Below are 19,784 nucleotides of genomic sequence, written 5' to 3' on the forward strand. Positions count from 1 at the left end.
GAGCTGTTGAGAGATAGAGACCCTCTGAGACTAAAGGAACTGAGATAACCCAGGAAGGGAACTTAGAGACCCAGACAGAAGCTAAGGCCCTTCGACCTCCACATCTAGGCAAAAACACAGTGGCCAGTGGTAGAGCCTCGGAGGACATGAAGGCTGGGGGAGGGGAGGGATGGAAAGAGGATGCGCCGATAATCTGGGAGCAGGGGCAGGGGACTCGGAGAGAAACACAGAGAGAGAGTTGAGGAAACCAGGGAGGGAGGGAGAGCTTCCTCCGGACCCTCCTGGGGAGATCCTCCCCACCCCGCCTCAGTGAGTGTTAGGAGGAGGGAGAGTCCCAGGATCCTTGTGTCAGCCTGAGGAAAGCAAGGGGTCCAACTCTGCCTTTCCCCAGGCTGCTCCAACTCAGGGAGGCTTGTGGTCCCAACCCAAGAAGGTCTGTACCCCACACCGACCCAGCACACCACAGTACATGCTTCCTTCCTCCAGGAAGCCTGAGCAAGTTTTTCCATCCTGGGACTTAGTTTCTGTAGTGAGCTAAATGGTGGTACCCAAAAAGATAAGTCCCCGCCCTAACTCCACTGCCCCCAGAACTGTGAATGTGACCTTATTTGGAGAAAGGGTCTTTGCAGATGTAATTTAATTAAGGTTGTCATGATGAGATCATCCTGGATTATCCAGGGGGGCCCTAAATCCAATGACAAATGTCCTTATAAGAGACAGAAGAGGGGAAGGCCACGTGAAGCTGGAAGCAGTAAGGCAGCCACAACCCAAGAAACACCTGGAGCCACCAGAAGCTGGAGGAGGCGAGGAGGGATTCTCCCCTAGAGCCTCTGGGGGGAGCACAGCCCCGCAGTCACCTTGATTTCGGACTTCTAGCCTTTAGAATTGTGGGAGAATAAACTTCTATTGTTTCAAGCCACCACGGTTTTGGCAATTTGTCGTGGCAGCCCTAGGAGACCAATATAGTACCGTATTCCGTAAAATGGCTAGAAAGATTCTAGGGATGCTTCCAGCCCTAAGATTCTCCAAATTAAACCGTTCAGCAAGGAGAGGAGTTCCAGGTCTGGCCAAAAGGTGTTTTTTAACTCACTGCCCAGCCCCCTTCCAGGTTGAGGATTAATACTTTGACTTGAAAGAGGAGGAAAGCCAAAGGAAAGGCATCCCCTCCCACTCCTCAGAGAAGAAGGAAGAGTCCCAAAAGGGTATTTCATGACCCACCACTCCTCTCCTTCGCCCAGAGCTCACGCCACCCCGCCCAGGCTGGTCGAATGGGCCCAAACTGACCTGACTAAAAGCAAGGAGCTCTTTGAAAGCAGGAGTCTGCCTTTCTGAATTTCTCCTTGCAAACCTCGCCCCCTCTTCACAGCGCCTCTCTCCCCACCCCTCACATTTGCGTTCTTCCTTGGCCTTCCCCATTCTTGGGGGGCAAGATAAGATGGATACCACTGAAGCCCAGGAATGGAAGGCACTCCCCCACCCTCCTCCCTCCTCCCCACAACACAGCTGGAGGGGGAGGGGAGGTCAGCAGGGTTCATAAAGGCCAGATGTTGAGGAGAAAGAGAGCAGTGCCCGACCCACACCCACCCACCCCACCCCCACCCCCAGCAAAAGAAAAATTAAAAGAGACAGCTTTTAAAATAAACAAAACTTTTGTGGTCCAAAACAGTTTTTCGCGAGAATCTGCTCTATGCAAACATTAACAACTTTTTACAAAGCATTTTCACAGAAAAGGAGACAAGTCCTTCCCCAGTATCATATGTGGGAATTGTTCCTCCCTTGTCCCGTCTTGGGGGAAAAGGGGGTGATATTCACTAGTGTGGGCAGAAGGGTCACTGGGTCCCTCAGTTGTTGGGAAGATCGGCAACCCCCAGGTTCCCCTCACACCTAAACTTGGAATTTCCCTAAGAGCTAAACTCCCCAGACCTCACCTGGGTGGAGGAGAAAGCAATTCCACTCCCCTCTGACTCACTCCCCTCCCCCAGGAAAACAGAACTTCTGACCTCAAAACTAATCCCCTGGCCCTGCCCTTTTCGGATCCATCAGGTCCCTGACAACTCCCGAAATGCCTGAAGTTGGGTGGGGGGAGGATGCTAAAGGTTCCTCAGCCCAGTTCCCTTCAAAACCCACTGGACCTTGTGGTTAGGCCAAGAGTCCTTTCATTTACCCCCTCCACAAAGAGCAGCTTGTCTTCTTTCTAGCCTTGAAGGGGTCTCAGTTTGAGTGTTCAAAGAATGGACCCTGGCCTGCCCTCTACCTCCACACCCTCCATCCTTAGACCGGTGGCGAGGACCTGGAAAGGCAACTTGTTTGGTCTGATTTTATTGATTTCTTCCACCTTCCATTACTTTCCCTGGGATGGTCTCTGGCCCCTTCCCCAGACAAAGTCTGCACTTTTGAAGGGGAGGAGGTCCCTCAGCCCTGCGCCTCCAAATATAAGGAGTAAACTGGCGGAGGGGGCTGACTTATGGGGCGGATGAAAGAAAAGACCTTATAACCTGAAAGCAAACGGGGAATACTGGAGAGGCAAACCCCAAAACTGGACAAAGGGGAAAGGTTGGTGGCTGAGAATGAATATCTCGGTAACTAGGGGTCACTTGACTTGGGGGTCCCTAGGAAAAGAACCGGAAGGGGGTGATCTCCCCCTTGCCTAAGCTGCTCCCTCCCCCATGGAGGATGCAGTGGTGCCCGGAGACTAGGGAAGGCCCGAGGGGAGTGAAGGGTTAAAGGCCTGGATGGTGCGGGTGGGGGATGCCCCCGGGAGCTGCCAATCATCTCCCCACCCCCACCAGGGCCCCCCCACCCCAATCCCCAGGCTCGCCCACAGAAACAACCGGTTTGTCCATCACCAAGGTCTCTCTCCCTCTTTTTTTTTCCTTGTCTTTGAGCTGTAGCCTCCTCGGCTCCCCCTGGGGTGAAGGCCCTGCCCCCAGAGATCCGAGATGGAAGAGGCGAGGGATTGGAATCTATGTCTTTAAGCCTTTTTCGATTAAGCCTTCTCCTGACTCCAGCCCTTGGTTCGTCTCCAAAGGATGAGGGGGAGGGGGTGTCACCCCAACCAGTTAGGTGCTTGAAGATCACTGTCATTTGAGGTCCCTCTGACCACAGCCCATAAAACCTGAAGAGGACAGGCAAAGGTGAGAAATGAGGCTCTGTCCTCAAGCCCGCAGTTTGGCTGTGGCCCCCCCTTTTCCCCTTTCGCAGAAGAGGTCTCACGCTCAGAGCTGCTCCAGGTTGATCCCCCAGAATTTGAGGCCGGGGGGCTCAGGGACAGCGGGACCCCCAATCTGCCACCTCCACAGCGGGTGGGCAGGCGGGGGCTTAGAGTCTCCCTGGAGACGAAGCGAGGATGCCGGCCCTAAGTCTCCGTCCTCCCCCACCACCAGGGCCGGGGGGCAGGGGAAGCAGTCGAGGAGGCTGAAGGTGCTCGTGGTGGGGAGCGTCGGTGCAGGACGGCGGGGCTGTGCGCTGCGTTGGGGGGGCGTCGGCCGCCGGCGTTTCTTGGCGGCTCCCCGGGAGGGCCCTTTGGCTGGGGGCCGCTCGGGCCCCCGGCGCAAACTCGGAGTGTCGAGGGCGAAGCCCTTCGCGTAACACCAAAGTTTCGAGCGGCGGATCAGACGATCGAAATGTTCCTGGCGGAGATCGCCGGGCGCCGCCGGAGCTTCGCTGGCCGTCGAGGGGCTGGCGGCCGTTGCCTCGGGGGCGGCCTTCGGGGGGTTTCCATCGACTGCGGCAGTCTGGCTCGGCGGGGGCGGCTCCGGCGCTGTCCCGGGCCCCGCGGGCTCAGAGGAGAGGCCCGCAGGTGGCGGCGGAGGCCGGGAACCCGGTTCCTGATGCGGGCTGGCGGCGGGGCCAGGCTGGGAGTCGAGACCGGGGGCTGGCCTAGGCGGAGCCGAGACGGAGCTGGTCGGAGATTCCCGAGGGCGCCGGGGCGCCGGGCAGCGGCCGGGAGGTACGCCGGAGCGAGCGCCGAAGTGCGGGAAACTGCCTCCGCCCTCTTCCTCCTCGCCGCGGCCCCGGCACACAGCGGCGTCGGCATCCTGGCTGGCCGGGGAGTTGGGATCGCTGTAACGCCAGGCCTGTCCCGCGAGGTGCTTCAGGCCATCCGGGGCCCAGCCGCCGGTGCACAGGGGGGCATGAGGGTCCAGCAGCACCGGAGCCCGCGGCGCCAGCTCCCCAGGCCCCAGGTCCAGAGAGGACGCCCGGGGTTTGGCAAGGGCGCAGAAGGCAAGGGCACGCAGGCACAGCGGAGAGAACTCCTGGGTCCCCCGACGCGTCTTCCGGGGTGTGGGGGAGCAGGGCGACCCTCGCGGGGACGCCGGCACTGCGAGGCGGGGAGCGGGGCACAGAGTCTCCATGGAACCACCCGGGGGGGTGCCCACTGCGGGGGCCCTGGTCCCAGCGGCGGGATGCCCTGGCTGCCCGAAGAGCCCACGGGCGAGGGGAACATCGCCCCCCCTCGACGGGGAGGTCTCTGCTCACGGGCGCCCCCGGCCCGCACCCCTGGGCCGCGGGGCTCCGGCTCCCTCTTCGATCTCGTCACGCGGCCCTCCTGGCGGCCGGACTCCTGGGTCCCTGCGAGTCCCGGCGCGGTCTGCCGCCCTTCCTGCCGCCGCGATCCCTGTGCAGCCCAGGCGCGAGCCCCTCTTGAGTTGCCCAGAGCGCAGAGGCTGGGGAAACAAAGCGGCCGGCGGCCGCGGGAGGCGGGAAGGACCCCGGGCCCGGCACCCGGTGCCCGGGCCCAGGCGGCAGGGAGGGCGCCTTCCGCCCGCTCGGCTTCTTTCTTCCCCGCTGGCTCCCGGAGACCGCGTTATAGAGAACTGCCCCCTCGCTGCCCCAATACCAGCGCCGGGGCCGCGAGCCCGCCGCTGATTGGGCGGCACTGCCAGTGACGTTAGCCCGGACCCCACCCCTCCAGCGGCACCGCCCCCGTCCCCATTCCGCACACAGACACACACACGTGGACCCGGCGCGGCGGCGGCTGGGAGGGAGGAAAGGAGGGTGCGTGCGCGGGTGGGATCGCGACTGGCGAAACGCGCCACTAAACGTGGCGCGGTGGCGTCCTGGTGTTCAGTCGCCGCAAAGCACTTCATTTTTTCCTTAGCAGTCATGGTTTTCGCATCCGGAAAATGGGAATGTTCATATCTACCCTCTTGGGACAACGTGAATCAACATAGGTGAATCTCAAAGGCGAAGATGAAAGAAAAGATGAAAAGAGGTTGTTTAGAAACTTTGCACAGCAGGGACTCCTGCAAGCAGAGAATGTTCCCAACCTCTCTGTTTCGGTCACCTAGAACAGTGCCTGGCACACAGTGGGCTCAAAAAATGTTGAATGAATAGTTAGGAATTCAGTGAGTGTGTGCAAGATGATAAAAGTAAGAAATAAATTCTGAGAGGAGGAGTATTATTACACCCACGAAAGACGATAAATAGACTTTCTCAGTACCTGTTTCCATTTCTGACTTAGCTTCTAAATGGCCCCTTGAACAAATTCGGAGGAGCTGGCTCTGCAGCCCCCCTCAAATCCCAAGACTCTGCCCTGTGAGGCGTGAACTGCCAAAATGGGTTGAGGAGACCAAAGGAGGGGACACACACACCCTCACTCTTATCTCCCCCAGGCAGAGTAAAGCAAAGAAAAAGTGAATTCCAATAAAAATCCTGATAATGGAGGACCACGTCCCCGCAGCACGTTCCATCCTCTTACCCTTATTTAGTTTCTGTAGATCCTTCTATTATATGAAAATCTGTGAATGTTCTTTGTTGTCTGTTCTTCTTTGTTGTTGTTGTTGTCTGTTTCTCCCGTTTGGAAATGAGCTGATGAGAACTTTGTTTTAATCACTTCTGCATCCTCAGTGCCTACAACAGTGCCCAGACTTAATAAGTGCTCAATATATATTTGTAAGTGAATGAATGAATCCCTGAAATATTTCTCTCTTAATAAAAATCAGGTTATTGGAATATAGCGACTTCCCATCCCCAGAAATATACAGAGAGATTGATATGATGACATGGAGTAAGGATGTGTTCGTATGTGGGGGGGTGGTCACAGAGAGAAATATCTTACTCTGAGGCAGGGATAAGAGAGGGTTTCTGTAAGGGGACAAATAATGCAGCTTGCATCCTGGTCCTCCTGGTGATGACAACAGAAGTATTGTTTCCCTACACGTCATCACATAACATTTGGGAGGAAAGGGATCAGGAAGCTCTGTCATCCCTACATCCCTTTTGCAGAGGCCAGAGGTAAAGACCCCAAGGTGGGGCTAGGGTTTGAGGAACAAGGAGGTGTTGTGTTCTGTTGCTCAAAACACTCACCCCCTAGCATCTTCTGCAGAAGAAGTCTTCAGGGAAGTTGTCATGAAGGGGGATCCTGGGGTCCTGCCAGGTCTAGACTCCAGGGTTCCCGAGTGCCAAGAGCCCTGCTCCCCTGCCACTCACACACACACAGATGGGAGGAAAGTTCTGGAAGGACGATGATCTTCACAGCTGTCTCTCCTGGTGGACAGTGCTGAGAACTTTTACCCTAGTACCAGATTTCTTTTGCTTATGGGGCAGGGTGCATGTTTTTCAGTCTGACCCTACTCCAGACTCTTTGCAACTAAGATACCTGGGGAGTGGGCTTGGGCCCCACATGCGGGAAGCTAGACTGGAAAACTCTTTTCATCCTCTAGAGTCTCCCTCATCTTTGTATCCTCGTACCTAGCACAGTGTTGACACAAGGAGAGAACACGCAAAAAAATTTTTGGCATGAATAAATGAATGAATCACATACATCAATGCAGAAAGGGGCTCCTCTTTCTCCCACCCCAAAAGCCACCAGTCCCACAAATCTGCGTTTAGGGGCTTTATTGGGTCTATTACTACTGAGAGTCCTTCCCTGGAGGAGGAATTCTCTCCACCTCCATTTTCCCTTTTTTCCCCTTCCTTGAATCAGGCATCCCAGAATACAGCCCAGGTGTGAAAACTCTTTGTGGGCACAGAAGCACTATACAAACAGTAGGGGTTAGTGTGAGTAACTCTCCAGCTGAAAGGGCCTAGAGTCATTGAACCTCCACTGTCAGAGGGCTTGGACCAGGGGTGTCTGCTGTGAGACCCTGGGCAGATCACTTGGACACTCTGAGTCTCAGCATATCAGTGAAAAGGCAAGACAGTGGCTTCCTCACAACGTTATCAAGAGGGTGGAGACGATGTGAGCGGGCTGACCCAGCTGTTGCAATTCCTGTTGCCTACAGTAGAGGACACTCGAGGACACTCGACCCCATCCTCAGCCTGTGGGATGAGGAGGTAGCACCCTTCGCAGAAACATCTCCTCCTCCCCAGAGGAGAAAAATAGGGACAAGCCTGGATGCCGGGTCCCACCTGACTCCTCCGGGATAAGGGATAGGAAAGGCCCCTCAAGACCTGGAAGCTAGGCTTCCCTTTCTGTGGCCCATCTGAGTCTCACCCAAAGGCCTGTGTTCAAGGATTTGGGAACAGGGGACCAGCCCACTTTCCCCAGAAGAAGGCACAGCAGGGAACTGGACCTAGACGTCCAGCCCAATAATCATTTCTATAGTACTGACAGCATTCCAATCTCTGTTCTAAGAACTTTATGTTATTTAATCCCCATAATAATCCTGAGGTACTTTTTTTTTCATTGAAGTATTGTTGATTTACAATGTTGTGTTAGTTTCTGGTGTACATCAAAGTGATTCAGTTATACATATATATACATATTCTTTTTCATAGTCTTTTTCATTATGGTTTATTACAGGATATTGAATATACTTCCCTGTGTTATACGGTAGGACCTTGTTGTTTATCTATTTTATATATAGTGGTTTGTATCTGCTAATACCATACTCCTAATTTATCCCTCTCCTACCTCCTTTCCCCTTTGGTAACCATAAGTCTGTTTTTAATTTAATTTAATTTTTTATACAGAAGGTTCTTATTGGTTATCTATTTTATACATATTAGTGTATATATGTCAATCTCAATCTCCCAATTCATCCCACCACCACCACCCCCACCCTGCTTTCCCCGCTTGGTGTCCATACGTTTGTTCTCTCCATTTGTGTCTCTGTTTCCGCCTTGCAAACCGGTTCATCTGTACCATTTTTCTGGATTCCACATATATGCGTTAATATACGATATTTGTTTTTCTCTTTCTGACTTACTTCACTGTGTATGACAGTCTCTAGGTCCATCCACGTCTCTACGTAATGACCCAACTTCATTCTTTTTTACCATAAGTCTGTTTTCTATGTCTATGAATCTGTTTCTGCTTCGTAAATAAGTTCATTTGTGTCATATTTTAGATTCCACACGTAAGTGATATCATATGGTATTTGTCTTTCTCTTTCTGACTTACTTCACTTAGTATGATGATTTCTAGGCCCACCCATGTTGCTGCAAATGGCATTATTTCATTCCTTTTTATGGCTGAGTAGTATTCCATTGTGTATATATACCACATCTTCTTTATCCATTCATCTGTCAATGGACATTTAAGCTGCTTCCATGTCCTGGCTATTGTAAACAGTGCTGCTGTGAACATTGGGGTCCGTGTATCTTTGCGAATTATAGTTTTCTCTGGATATATGCCCAGGAGTGGGATTGCTGGATCATACGGCAACTCTATTTTTAGTTTTTTAAGGAGCTTCCATACTGTTCTCCATAGTGGCTGCACCAATTTACATTCCCACCAACAGTGTAGGAGGGTTCCCTTTTCTCCTCACTCGCTGCAGCTTTTGTTATTTGTAGACTTTAATGATGGCCATTCTGACCAGTGTGAGGTAGTACCTCTGAGGTAGATGCTTTTAATTTTTAAAAATTTACATACTATCCAGAGCCCATTTTAAGGTGTCTCAGTGATTTTTAGTAAATTTACAGAGTTATACAACCATCACCACAATTCAGTCTTAGAACATTTCCTAAGGACCCCTCATGCCTACTTGCAGTAAATCCCTGTTCCCTCCCCAGGTGACTAAACTACTTTCTGTCTCTATAGATCTGCCTTTTCTAGACATTTCATGGAAATGGAAAGGCCATATGCAGTCTTTTGCATCTGACATCTTTTACAAAAAGATAATGTTTTGAGGTTTATCAGTGTTGTAGCATATATTATAGTAGTCCGTTCCTTTTTATCTCAAGTATCCCGTAGCATGGATATACCCCATTTGGTTTATCCAATCACATTTGGCTTTTTTCCACTTTTTTTTTTTTTTTTTGCGGTACGCAGGTTTCTCACTGCTGTGGCCTCTCCCATTGCGGAGCACAGGCTTCGCACGCGCAGGCTCAGCGGCCATGGCTCACGGGCCCAGCCGCTCCGCGGCACGTGGGATCTTCCCGGACCGCGGCACGAACCCGCGTCCCCTGCATCAGCAGACGGACTCCCAACCCCTGCGCCACCAGGGAAGCCCTCCACTTTTTGATTATTATAAATAATAATGTTATGAACATTGGCATACAAGTCTTTGCGTTGACATGTTTTCATTTCTCTTGAATAGATAGCAAAGAGTGGGATTGCGAGGTCATAGGGTAAATTTATGTTTAACTTTTAAAGAGACTGCCAAACTGTCTATTAATATCCATGCCACAAATGAGGAAAGTGAGGGACAGAGATTTTAAGTGACTTGCCCAAGTTCACACTGCCAGCAAGTGTCAGGGGCAGTTGGGTCCCAAGTCCATGCTCATAACCATGGGTCTACCCCGAGACGATGAATCTAAGAGGGAAGACATTTCTTGGCCGCCGCACCACAGCCACCACCATTTTTATCCATCTTGCTTCCAGAATTCCCTAAGTCAGCCTGTGTCAACCAAGAAGTCTGTATCATCCCTTAGCCAACATCCACACTTTGCTCTGGAAATTTGCTGAGGTTAACAGCTTAAGTTCTGAACTCAAATGGGTCTCTTCATATTCCAGACTCCTCATTTTACCAGCGGTGTGACTGGGGGCAAGTTACTTAACCTCTGCTTTAGCTTCCTCATCTATAAAATAGACATGACATCTTCTTTCATGCAGTTTTTAAAACTGGCTTCTGGGCTTCCCTGGTGACGCAGTGGTTGGGAGTCCGCGTGCCGATGCAGGGGACGTGGGTTCGTGCCCCGGTCCGGGAGGATCCCACATGCCGCGGAGCGGCTGGGCCCGTGAGCCACGGCCGCTGAGCCTGTGCGTCCGGAGCCTGTGCTCCGCAACAGGAGAGGCCACAACAGTGAGAGGCCCGCGCACCGCAAAAAAAAAAAAAAAAAAAAAAAAAAAAAAAAGATTTAAAAATGGCTTCTTATGGAAACTTTCAAACCTATACAAAAGTAAACAGAGAAGTGTAATGAACCTTCATGTACCCAACACTCAACTTCAAAACTTGTTAACTCATGGCCAATCTCATTTCATCCTTCTCTTCATCCATTTCCTTCTCTACTCCCATTTTTAAAAAACCAACTTTACTGAGGTACAATTTACATACAATAAAATGCACATTTTAAGTGTACAGTTTTCACAAATGAATATACCCATACTAACCACAATTAAGATAGAGAACATACCCTATATTATCTTGAAGCAAATCCCAGGTATCATATCATTTCATTCCAAACTATTTCAATACATATTGTTACAGGATAAGGACTCTTGAAAATGAACATAACCCCAATGCTATTATCAAACCTAAACAGAATTGTCATCCTTTAACTTCATCAAATAGCCAGTCTTCAAATTTCTAATTATCTTAAAATATTTTTTCTCTACAATTTATTTAGCTTATTTGAATTAGGATCCAAGGAAGGGTTTCAAGGGATTGATATGTTTCTTAACTCTCTTTTAATCTATAAATTCCTCCTTTTTCTCTTTTTATTTTCTCTTTGCAACTTATTCATTCATTGAAGATACCCAACTGTCGTCTAGATTTCCCACAGTCTAGAATTTACTGGTTGCAATCCCACAGTGTTACGTAATCAAGCCACGTAAAAATTACTTCTCTGTAATTCAAATTTAACTGAACAAGCTATGTTTCATCTGGCAGCCTTATCTATGTGCCTATGTCACGTTGGAGGCACAGTGGTGAGCAAGACAGACAAACTCCACCCCACCTCGAGAGTGTACGTTCTAGTAAACTAGGGGAAGCCAGGTAATATACCAGCAGACAACATTCCTTCTGGGGATGTTGTGAGGATTAAAAGAGAAACCCGTATGTTTAGCACACAGTCCGTAGAAGACCTTGATAAATGCAAGTGTCCTTGGCAGTAGCTTAGCCTTGTCCCCTTTTCCTGTTTCTTCCCTTTGCCATCCCTGCTCCACACACCCCACCCCACCCCCAGGGATTACTCTGGGTTTGCCCTCCTCCTGCTATATGTCCTCTGCAGGTCTGTAGATAGTTCATTTATCTATTCACCCAACATTCCCTAAGCACCTCCCTTGTGGCAAGCCCCAGACCAGACCCTGGGGACTCAGAGGCAAAGGGGACACGGTCTGGTGGGAGAGCTGGACATTCTAGGCTAATCTGAGAAGTGACAATAGAAGGATGACCATGGTCCCTGGAATGGTAGAGGCGGGATGACGGTAGAAGAGGGAAGTCTTTTCAGAAGGTAATCTTCCACTTAGGCTCTAAAGGATAGGCAAAAGTACACAAAGGAGACATGGGAGAAGAATTCCAGCTGAGGAAACAGTATGGGCAAGGAACAGAGGCAAGAAAGTGCCTGCCCTTGTGCTGCCAGATACCAGCCGTCACCATCTTTCCCTCCTGCGAAGTAGAGGGGGCCCTGGCATTGGTCCCGTGCCATCTGCCCTCAGAGAATCATCCCTCATCATTTCCCTTACCAACTCCATCCGCATGTCTCTCCCATTAAAGAGCCACATCTTCCCTTGACCCCACAGGCTCTAGCCCCATCCCTGTCTCCTCCTCCTCCCAGCCAAACTTCCCCCAAGAGCTGTCTACACACTGTCTTCCTTTTCGCACTTCCCACTTCCTCCTCAACCCACTTCCATCTGCTTCCACCTCCACCTGCCACTGAAATAGCTCCTGCTGTGTTTCCAGTGGCCTCCATCTCATCAAAACTGGCAGGCTCTCATCAGCCCTCCTGTCTTGACCTCTCAGCGGTATCCCACACGATTGGCCACTTCCTCTTTCTAGGAACTTTCCAGTCCCTCGCATTCTGGACATTGCACTTTCCTGGTGTCCTCCTGCCTCACCAGCTGCTCCCTCTTGGTCTGCAGCCCAGGCTCATTCTTCCCTCCTCTGCCCAGACAAACATCAGGGTTCCTTAAGGCTCATCCAGAACTTCCCTCTTCTCTCTCTGGACACTCTTCTGTGTCCACTGCACAGGTACCATCTGGCCTCTTGGCCTCCACCTCAGGCATTTCAAAAGCCCCACAAACGCAACCTGTCTCAAACCATCAGCGACCTGCCTCCTCTGCGACATGTTCCCGGTTCAGGGAAAACTGTTCCAAGGCATGGCTCCTCCATCCACCCCCTTCCACAGCCAGAAACCCAGGCGTCATCTTGGCACCTCCTAGCCAATGCCTCAGTCGGTCACGTGGTCATTACATCCCAGGTCTTCTTCTCCCCACCTCCATTCTGGCCAACCCGGCCATGCCCTCTAAGCCGCAAACTGGGTTGTGTTACCCCCTACTCAAAACCTTTTGGTGGCTTCCAATTGCCTTCAGGATGAAGAATGAAACCATCAACTTGGCTCACAGGTAGGTTACAGCAGTAGCCAGACAACCTCCCACAGGTTCTCCTGGGGCGGAGGGACAGGTTCCCTCACCTTCCACCTCCCCTGTGCTGTCCTCTCTCCCTTCAGCCACTCAGGCCCCCTTTTAGCACCCAAGCATCCAGCTCCCTCCTCTCCCTCCCTTAGAACATACTGTTTCCTCTGACCGTACACTTTTCCCCCACCTCCCTTCCCCTGTGCCTGGCCCACGCCTGCTTCTATTCGGAGCTCCACTGATTCATTCCTTCCTGGGATAAAGCCGTTCCCCACCCCTCCAGACTGACCAGGTCAGCTTCCACCATCATCCCCCATCAAGATCTGTGTATCTTTCCTTCAAAGCACTCTCATCCGCTTGTCACTGTCCATTTGTTAGTGCAGTTAACTGATTATTCACCTCTCCCCCTGAAACATACCACACTCTGTGTTTCAAGGGCCACATCAGATTTTGCCTTAGCTCTGTGACTAGCACATAACTGGCACTCAAATACATTTTTTAAACTCTTTTTTATTATGCATATTTCAACCTAAAGAGAAGTAGGGAATAGTATAAAATGAACTCCCATATACCCATTACCTAGATAAGTAATTATGTTAGTAATTAGTTTAAAGTTTTTTTAGTTGAAGTATAGTTAATTTACAATGTTGTGTTAGTTTCAAGTGTACAGCAAAGAGATTCAGATATATATATACACATGTATTCTTTTTTCAGATTCTTTTCCATTACCGGTTATTACAAGATACTGAGTATAGTTCCCTGTATTGTACAGTGGGTCCTTGTGGTTTACCTATTTTATATGTGGTACTTTATATATGTTAACCCCAAACTCCTAATTTATCTCTCCCCCCTCCTCCCACTATCTCCTTTTGAAACAATAAGTTTGTTTTCTATGTCTGTGAGTCTATTTCTGTTTTGTAAATAAGTTCATTTCTATCATTTTTTTAGATTCCACATATAAGTGATATCATATGGTATTTGTCTTTCTCTGTCTGACTTACTTCACTTAGGATGATAATCTCTAGGTCCATCTATGCTGCTGCAAGTGGCATCATTTCATTCTTTTTTATGGCTGAGTAATATTCCATTGTGTGTGTGTGTGTGTGTGTATGTGTGTATACACACACACACACACACAAACACACACACATCTTCTTTATCCATTCATCTGTCGATGGACACTGACGTTGTTTCCATGTCTTGTCTATTGTAAATAGGGCTGCTGTGAACATCAGGGTACATGTATCTTTTTGAATTTGTTTTTTCCAGATATATGCCCAGGAGTAGGATTGCAGAATCATATGGTAACTCTATTTTTAGTTTTCTAGGGAAACTCCATAGTGGTCTCCATAGTGGCTGCTGTAATTATTAACATTTTACTATATTTATCATTTTTGCTGAAATATTTTAAAGTGGTTTCAAGTTTGCATGACAGTTTAATCCTTAAATACTTCAGGAAGTTTTCTTAGTACCATATTATAATCACCCCTTACAAAATTATAATAATTCCATATATCATCTAATACCCAGCCCATATTCAATTTTCCTTAATTGTCCCCCCAAAATGCTTTTTGGTTTGTTCCAACCAGAATCTAAATAAGGTCCGCACGTTGCATTTGGTTATGTCTCTTCCGTCTCATTTAAATCTAGAATAATCTTTTTTCCCCTTATGCCATTGAGTTGTTGAATTGCTAAAGCATTTTAGGTAAATTATAGACATCATGTCCCACCTTCTAGATTTCTCTGATTGCTTCCTCGTGGTGGTGTTTACCCTGTATTTCCTGTAAACTGGAAATTAGATGTACAGGCTCCATTGGATTCAGGTTGACTACACTGGCAAAAACACTTCCTGGGCCATGATGCTTCCTCCCTCGGCCACCACATCAGGGTGTCCCCAGTGCCTGAGCTCCTCTCTTGCTGATGGAATGCTGCTGATTGGTAGATCCCACTGGGGACAGCCGATCCCTTTATGGAGAAGTTGCATTTTCTTCCTTTAGAGCCAGAAAGTAATCTATGGGACAATATTTTGGAATGATTGCGTTTTTAATCAATGAAGTAGGTCAGTGTGGCTGAACAGTGGTGAATACAGGAACCAGAATGCAAAGGGCCAAAGGCCTTGATAAGAAATTTGGACTCTATCCTGTAGGACAGGCAATTATGGACCACTTTCAAGAAAAGGAAATCACATGATCAGACTTGGCAACAGGGAGGGGTGAGGAGGCATAAAGGGAATAGGGAACTAGCACTTCCTGAATGCTCAGCTTGAACTGACACTATGCTAGGTGCTTGGCATACTTGACACAAGTGAAACCTTCCCTGTTTTTAAAAGAAAAAGGTTATTTTACAGATGAGGAAAATGGAGGCTCTGACTCATTCAGTCACTCACCCAAGTTCACAGCAAAGAACTAGTAAAGACCTAAAGGAAGGCAGTGACCATGAGCGTGGACAGGGCTTGAAGGAGAATCATCGGTACTTATAACTAGCTGGGTGTGGGGAGGAGAGGAACTGGGAGCCCTGGCTGAAGCTGAGACTTCCTGCAGGTTGTGGGTGGGATGCCAGAGGGTATGGAGCAGGTTGGAGGGGAAGTTAAGGAGCTCAGACTCCCAGCTGCCCAGAGGTCTCCAAGCCGCTCTCTTGAGAAATGGTGTTTATAACAGGACAATGTCTATATTTGGCTTCCAGCATGACTCGATAATTAGCTTAAGATAGCCCTCATTGGCGTTTCATTCAAAGTAAGGAGACTCTTCCATTCCTTCTGACACGGTCTGTTTTCCGTGAGTGTTACACGGTGAGTGTGAATGTGGAGCTCTTCTCTCTCTCTCTCTCTCCCTCTCTGTCTCTGTCTCTCAGTCCAAATGGGCCAGAGACTGATGTCAGGGTGTGTGGGGGCTGTCTGCTCTCTCAGCTACAGTTTATCTGTCTCTGGTGCTGGGGAGTGTGGGCTCCCCCCTGGATAGGGAGCTGCTTTAGGGTGGGGTCCTGGGACCTGCACATTCAATGCCCAGCAGGAGTGTGGTCCAGAGGTTGGTTCCAGGAACCATGTGGAGGGTGCAGTGACAAGGAAGATGGTTCTCAGAGGTCAGTTGGGAGGAGGCTGCCAAGGTTGGCTACAAGGATGCTCAGGGCAGAAAAATGGCTGTGTTTAGGGGAAACAGGGAAACTCTTCCATTTAAGAGGTGTAGACAAGGTAGATTTTATGGGACTTAGTGGCTGACTCAGAGAAGGAGGAAGAGAAAGAACTGAGAAGGACCCTCGGGGTTTTGTCTCAGGAGAGAAGGTGGAGGCTTTTGACTAAGGGGGGACCTACAAGAGGAGGGGCGGGTCCAGGGATGGTGAGACGTCGACTGAACCAGGAACCAAATGAAAGTGGGTGTGGTCTGAGGAGACCTGAGAAAGGCCGGCTGGGACTGGAGAGCCGTCACAGACCCACGGGGCCAAAGGAGAAACTACAGGCATGAATAAGCATTTCCAGGGAAAGTCATGTGGAACCAGAAGAGGACCCCCTGCCCCTGTCCCTGCCTCGGGAAAGGACCCCAACAAAAGCGGCTGAGAAACATGAGAGAGCGAGACATGCAGGGCGGTCATGGGGACCACATGCCATGGAGAGGTTTCACAGGACAGTGATGGAGGAGCTAACGGCCTTTGTGATTCTCAGATGAACCAGTCAAGGGTCTGGGAAACCGACTTCGGCTTCTTAGCAAAAACGAAGTGGGAGGGATCACCTAGAGATGGAGCCCGAGAAGCAAAAAGCAGAGCTGGCTCTCAGCAGGAACGGACACAGGACATGTCACCTACTGGGCACCAGGAGCAAAGCCACCAAGAGGGGACCACCCACTGCCCGCGCCAGCAGCCTCTGTTCTGGTCACTTGCTGCTCAGAGCAGAGCGTGAAGGCCTTAGACTGGCGAGGCTGTATCACATGCCCACATCTCAGTTCCCAGGGCACCAAGACGGAGGCTCAGAATTCCTTCCTTCAGTTCCTCCAGTAAATATTTACTGAGTGCCTGGTATGTGCCAGGCCCAGCTCTAGGCCCCTGAATACAGCAACAAAATCCACAAAGATCTTTGTCTTCACAGCACTGACATTAGAGGGGAAAGACTGACAACAACAACAGACATAAATATGTGAATAATGTAGAAGGTTAAGGACAAAGAAAAAGTATAAGGAAGATTGGGAGTGGTGGGGGAGGGTGCGGATTGCAGTGTACATAAGGTGGCCACGGAAAGCCTAACTGAGGAGGCAGGACATGCCTGGCGTGCACAGGAACCAGCAAGGAAGCGATGCGGCCTCAGCACGTGAGCCAGAGGAAGAGTGGAGATGAGGCCAGAGGCATGGGGGCAACAGACCGGTTAGGACCTTGTCGGCCCCTGTAAGGACTTCGGCTTCCCTCTGAGCACAGTGGGAACTCCTGGAGGACTTGAAGCCCAGGAGTGACCTGGTACAGTTTAAGGGGATCACTCTGGCCACTGTGTAGGGAACAGATGGCAGGGGCGAGGATGGAGGCAGGGAGACTGCTTAGGAAGCTACCACGAGAATCCCGGGGAGAGAATCATGGTGGCGTGGTGGGAAGTCATGGCATTCTGCGTGTACTGTGAAGGTAGAGCATCAGGACCTGCTGACAGAGTGGATGTGGGAGGGGAACCAGAACCGATCCCAGGCTTTGGGCCTGAACAACTAGAAAGATCGAGTTGCCATCAATCGAGATGGAGAAGGCTGTGGGTGAAGCAGCTGGCATGGGTGGGATCGCTGGAGAGGTCTAGGGTGGATCACCCAGTGGGGCGTTCCCCTGAAATAGACAGGGGGACACTGGGCAGCCACAGCCTCCAGGAAACATCCGCGACAGGTGGTTGCTGGTGACCTTTGGCAGAGCAACGTCAGCAGGGGCGAGGGGAAGCCAGAGCGTAAATGTGAGATGTGTACGTGGAGACCGAGCTTTCGGTCCAGCCTCCTGATTTACAAAGCAGAGCACGGATGGGAGACAGAGGGATGGAGAGACAAGGCCAAGGGAGTGGCCTTTCGGATGGAGGTGGCCTGGGCCCATTTGGAGGCTGAGGGGAAAGAGGCAGCTGAAGGAGAGCTTGTAGATCAGGATAAAGAATCTCCACAAGGGACTTCCCTGGTGGTGCAGTGGATAAGACTTAGCTCTCCCAATGCAGGGGGCCTGGGTTCGATCCCTGGTCAGGAAACTAGATCTCACATGCATGCCGCAACTAAGAGTTCGCATGCCACAACTAAGGAGCTGGTGAGCCCCAACCAAAGAGCCCGCTTGCCGCAACTAAGACCCGGTGCAACCAAAAAAAAAGAATCTCTACAAGAAGGAGAGCAGAGGTTCAAGCTCAAGGGGCTAAGGGTCTGGACCAGGGTCAGGAAACAGGGAAGATTCCAGAGACGTCAAAAGAAGAGGTGGCGGGCCAACAGCAGATGAGAGAGAAGGCGGCGACAGGCATGACTCCAGGATTTTGAATCCCAACTCCCGCCATCCTAAAGGCCTTCCGTGTCTATCTCTGAGTCCAGGCTTCCTCATCTTCACACCACTACAGCCCCCAGACCTCACACTGCCCCTGCTATGACCAAGGTCTGCTGCATCCCCAAATCCTCAGCGCCCTGAGCATAGCCTCATATCTGAACACAAATACACGCGGCTGCTTTCCCCAATTCTGCCACATTTGCGGGATACTGCCCACTTGCTGGCCCCCTCCCCGCCTAGCCCTTCCATCCCCCAGCCCCAGGGGGCTCCTCTCCTGCTTTCCACCTGAGCCCCCATCTCAGCAATGGCTTTGCTTCCTGTTTCAGAAAGCAAATACAGTGGTGATCGAGAGAAGCTGAACACAGAAGAGAACAGTCTAAGGTTCCACTTTTATGAAGTTCTAGAATCCGCAAAATGAATCTATCAAGATCTATTAGTGATAGAAATCGGATCAGTGTCGCCTGGGGCTGGGGGAATGACTGCCATGGGATATGAAGGCACTTTCTAGGGAGATGGAAATGTTCTATATTTTTATTGGGGTGGTGGTTACACGGCTCTATACATTTGTCAAAGGTCATCACTTGCACACTTAAGATGTGTGCATTTGACTACATGTAAATTATACCATAAAAAGCTGATTAAAAAAACAGAAAACTAAAACAAATTTTTTAAGGAAAAAATACATGCTATCAAGCAGAAAAATCCCACACACACACACTCATCTGTCCCCATCCCTCACTTCCTCCCTTCTCTGGGGGAAGCAATGTGCCCCCTCTCGTCCACCTGAGCCCTTGTGCTGGAGACTGTCCAGTAAGTGGCAGGCCACCCCTCCCTGACCTTGCATCCTCCTCCCCTGCTGTCCTGTCTCTCTCTCACTCCCAGCCCAGCCCCTAGGAAGGATGTCTACGCTCACACTCTCTCTCTCCCTCCTCACCCAATCTGCTGACACCTCCTCCACCATGCTGGACCCGTTGCCCCTCTCTGAGATACCCGCCCTGCGGGCCACTCCCTCCCTCCTTCCTCTCTCCTCCCTGGTTCCTATGACACCACTTTTTCTGGAGGTCCTCCTCCATCTCTGGACATTCCTTCTCATGCTCCTTGCCTGATTCCCCCCATCTACCCCCTCCTAAATACAGGCGTTCCCTGAACCTCTGGCCTTGGCTTTCTGCTCTCTGTACCTGCGCAGATTCCCAGCGTGATCTCACCCATGCCAGGGCTTCAGTTACCATCTATTGCTGACAACGCTCAAAGATATCTCTGAATATTTTTTCAGAGTATCAAGGATATGGCAGAAGAGGTAGGCAGAATATTACATATGCTTCAACAGCATTTTACAATTTTTAAAGTGATAAACGTATCCAACCCTCTTCTGGGATGGTCCACTAGACCTCAAATTCAGCAAGCTCAACCTGAACTCATCAACTCTCTCCCAATTCTGCTCCTCCTCCCTTCTTCAGGAGTCCAGTTGTTTGAGACAGAAACCTGGGAGTCACCCTCCCACTCCATGATCACCAACTGTCAATTACCCGCTTCTCTCAATTTTACTCCCTACACATTCCCTCTCGCCATCCCCACCAACACTCCAGTCCAGGACCTCTTCCTCACTCTCAGACACGTTCAAGCACTCATCCATTCACTC

At 50.4% G+C, this 19,784-nt stretch overlaps 1 protein-coding gene across 1 annotated transcript; it reads right to left on the reverse strand.

Moving 5' to 3' along the window:
- Positions 1–1,630: 1,630 nt before the first annotated feature.
- EPOP (elongin BC and polycomb repressive complex 2 associated protein) lies at positions 1,631–4,815 on the reverse strand. The gene has a single exon (XM_027094478.1). The coding sequence runs from the start codon at positions 4,353–4,355 to the stop codon at positions 3,216–3,218; it is 1,140 nt and encodes a 379-aa protein (XP_026950279.1). The 5' UTR covers positions 4,356–4,815; the 3' UTR covers positions 1,631–3,215.
- Between the last annotated feature and the right edge of the window lie 14,969 nt (positions 4,816–19,784).

The sequence above is a fragment of the Aethalodelphis obliquidens genome, unplaced genomic scaffold (assembly GCF_003676395.1).
Source record: "Aethalodelphis obliquidens isolate GAN/ISIS:26980383/991018 unplaced genomic scaffold, ASM367639v1 scaffold89, whole genome shotgun sequence".
NCBI classification, from domain to species: Eukaryota; Metazoa; Chordata; class Mammalia; order Artiodactyla; family Delphinidae; genus Aethalodelphis; species Aethalodelphis obliquidens.